This window comes from Crocuta crocuta, unplaced genomic scaffold (genome assembly GCF_008692635.1).
Source record: "Crocuta crocuta isolate KB4526 unplaced genomic scaffold, BGI_CrCroc_1.0 scaffold197, whole genome shotgun sequence".
In the NCBI taxonomy this organism is placed as follows: Eukaryota; Metazoa; Chordata; class Mammalia; order Carnivora; family Hyaenidae; genus Crocuta; species Crocuta crocuta.
In genome coordinates this window covers 9138060-9140913 of record NW_027532002.1, presented here as the reverse complement: position 1 = coordinate 9140913, position 2854 = coordinate 9138060, and the positions used below count along the sequence as shown (strand labels likewise).

Genomic DNA, 2854 nt, shown 5'->3' with positions numbered 1-2854 from the left:
CGGAAAGACGTACACTTAGTCATCCTTGCACAGGGAGCCCCTGTTTCAAAGCGCCTTTGATTTTTTTCTCGCTCTTTACAAGAAGTGCAATTTAAAAAAAAAAGTCTAAAAATTAAAAAAAAAAGTAATTGCTTCCCCTCGGGAGCCATAATGTACGAACAAATTCACATTGAAGAACTCGGCTAGAAAATTTGTTCATATACCCTGTTTCTGATCAAAGAGTAGAGAAAGTAAAGGGTGCAGGGCCAGCGGCCGAGCGAGGGGTAGGAGGAGATAAACATCACTACTGTTACTGACAGCCATTCCAGCAACCAAGATTGCTACGTCACATAAACTATAAAAACGCGTTACCAAAGAAAACAAAACGAGGGGGAGGGGAAGGTAGAGGGGGCGGAGAACAGAAAAGAGAGGACAGGAAGAATCTTAAAACAAAACAAAACAGGGAAACGACGATGAAAGGTGGGGGCGGGGGGACTCTCCTGGCGCGCAGCCCCGAGCCCACCATCACAGGTGGGTGAGCTTGGGGGCTTCCTGAATTCTTCCCTGAGAAGGATGGTGAGCGGTAAGGTCCGTGTAGGTGGGGTGCGGCTCCCCTGGCCCGGGCCCGTGATGGTGGCCGCTGCCCAGCGGCCCAGCACCCCCGTAGTCCATGGCCGCCGAGGCTGCGTGGGGGAGGTGAGTTAGGCCAAAGAGGGCAGGCCCAGAGTTGCTCATGGGCTCCACATAGCTGCCCCCCACGAAGACGGGGCTTCCCTGTAAGTGTGGGGTCCCATAGCTGCCGTTGCCCTGCAGGCCATGCGCGTGAGGGTCGTAGTCGGGTGTGCCCCCTGCCCCCGCTGCGGTGTAGCGCTTCTGTGGGGGCGGCGGGGGCGCGCAGCTTGGCAGGGGTGCGGGGTAGGAGGCGGGGGGCAGCCCATAGGCACCCTGGGGAGGCTTGGAGAAAGGCGGGGGCGACTGGGGCTCGTACGGAACGCTGTTGACCAGCGAATGCATCGAGTTCAGATAGCCGCCCGCCCCGGGGGGCACGGGGCTGCGACTTGGGGACTGGCCCCCTGATGACGTCAGCATGCCCTTGCCCTTCTGATCCTTCTTGTACTTCATGCGGCGATTCTGGAACCAGATCTTGATCTGGCGCTCGGTGAGGTTCAGCAGGTTGGCCATCTCCACCCGGCGCGGCCGGCACAGGTAGCGGTTGAAGTGGAACTCCTTCTCCAGCTCCACCAGCTGCGCGCTCGTGTAGGCGGTGCGCGCCCGTTTGGACGACGCCTGCCCAGGCGGACTCTTGTCGCCAGCGCAGCTCTCCCCTGCGAGGACAGAGGAGAGAGGAAGAGTGGTGTCAGGGGCTGCCCAAGACCCCGCCTAGCCCCTGGTCCCGCCAGGCCCCTCCTTGCTCCAGGGCCCAAGATCCCTCCGTCTGTCGGGGCCCAGAAAGGGGGAGGGGGGACGAGGTGCCGTCCTCTCTCCTGGAGGGGAAAGAGTGCCGGCAGCTGGGTAGCTGGCCTCTCACTCAGTCAAGTTCGAATCATAGGCTTCCCTATGGGGAGGAGGTAAGAAAGTAGAACCTCCAGTTTCCCTTCCTGATCTGTATTTCCTTCCTGGAGCTATTCACTTTATGAATCCCGTAGTGATTCAGGCCTACCAGACTACAAGCTCCCTGTGGGCAGGTCTCCCACCTTCATCCTCTTCACAGTAACTGGAACGTGGGGCACCTAATATACACTCAATAAACCTTTCTCTCTTTCACTGTCGGATGGAAGGATTGGGCAGTTGCCTCAACTGGCCCCTTATTTGGTCTACCCAGTGAAGACAGGTGGAGTGGAAGCCCCAGTCTGGAAGGCCTTCTGTGCTCAAAGGAAAAGATCACACTGAAAGTACCAGTTTCTGGTGGGGAGGCCCAGGCCCCTGGCTGGGTCCTATTAATTAGGGTTCTTCATATTATCAAGCAGCCTCCCAGTTTAATCCACTAATCTTGTACCCTCCTACCCTACCCTTCCCCCATGCCCCCACCTTAGCTCTGCAGGGTCCCGGAAGCTTAGGCTCAGAGCAGAGTACTGGCAACTGGAGAAGGCAGGGGGGAAAGGTAACCAAGATGCTGGGAAGCCTAAGACCCAGGTCCTGTCCTCCAATCTCTTCCTAGAGGCCCATGTGGTTCCTATTAGCATGACAAGCCCAAATCCCCTCCCCCAGGAGATCCCTGGCTGCCTTCATTGTACTAAATCCGAGTAGGGCCTTCCCAGAGGTAAGGCAGCCACTCCATCTACTGGAGCAAAAATTAAAAATAGGCTCTGTTTACAGGCAAAGGGTGGATTCTGACTTGGGTGGTGACTAGGCCTGCTTTTATTCTGCCACATTTCAGTGTGGGGTGGATGTCACTGTGTCACTAGAAAAGAGGAGTTGTGCTAAAAAGAGAGAGTGGAGCTCAGGTTTCTTGTGCCCAGAGGTCTTAACTCCAAGAGTGGAACAAGGAGGGGTTCCAAACTCACTAGGCCCCACTTGCTCTTGGGGAAGTCAAGAGAGACTCCCATCAGGTCTCTTTCTGGGGGTTTCCTGGACACAGAGTCCTGTCACCACCTCTAGTTGAAGTAGAAGGAGCTGTTAGTTCTTGAAAATGTTCCAGTGCTCCCAGTCTGTGCTGGCTGTGGCTGGAGGTAGCTTGGGGGGCCGGGAGCCAGGCCAGAGGACCCCTCTTCTGGAAGGTACGGCTTTACCTGAGCTGGAGCCGCTGGTTTTCTGCTTTGTGTTTTGCCGAGACTCTTTCATCCAGGGGAAGATTTGTTTGGCCACGGTGGGTGAGTTGAGTAGGGGGCTCTTGGCTGCGCTGGCGGGGGTGGGGTTGCTGCTGGCATTCTGAGAT

General features: G+C 56.4%; 1 protein-coding gene across 1 annotated transcript in view; it reads right to left on the bottom strand.

The window, feature by feature from the left end:
• Nucleotides 1-367: 367 nt before the first annotated feature.
• HOXA3 (homeobox A3) overlaps nt 368-2854 on the bottom strand; it is a 2784-nt gene continuing 297 nt past the window's right edge. The window contains exons 2-3 of the mRNA XM_077775364.1: nt 2709-2847; nt 368-1304 (exon numbers count right to left, since the gene is read on the bottom strand). Coding sequence (XP_077631490.1) covers nt 505-1304; nt 2709-2847 — 939 coding nt within the window. The 3' untranslated portion in view covers nt 368-504. The remainder of the gene's footprint in view (nt 1305-2708; nt 2848-2854) is intronic.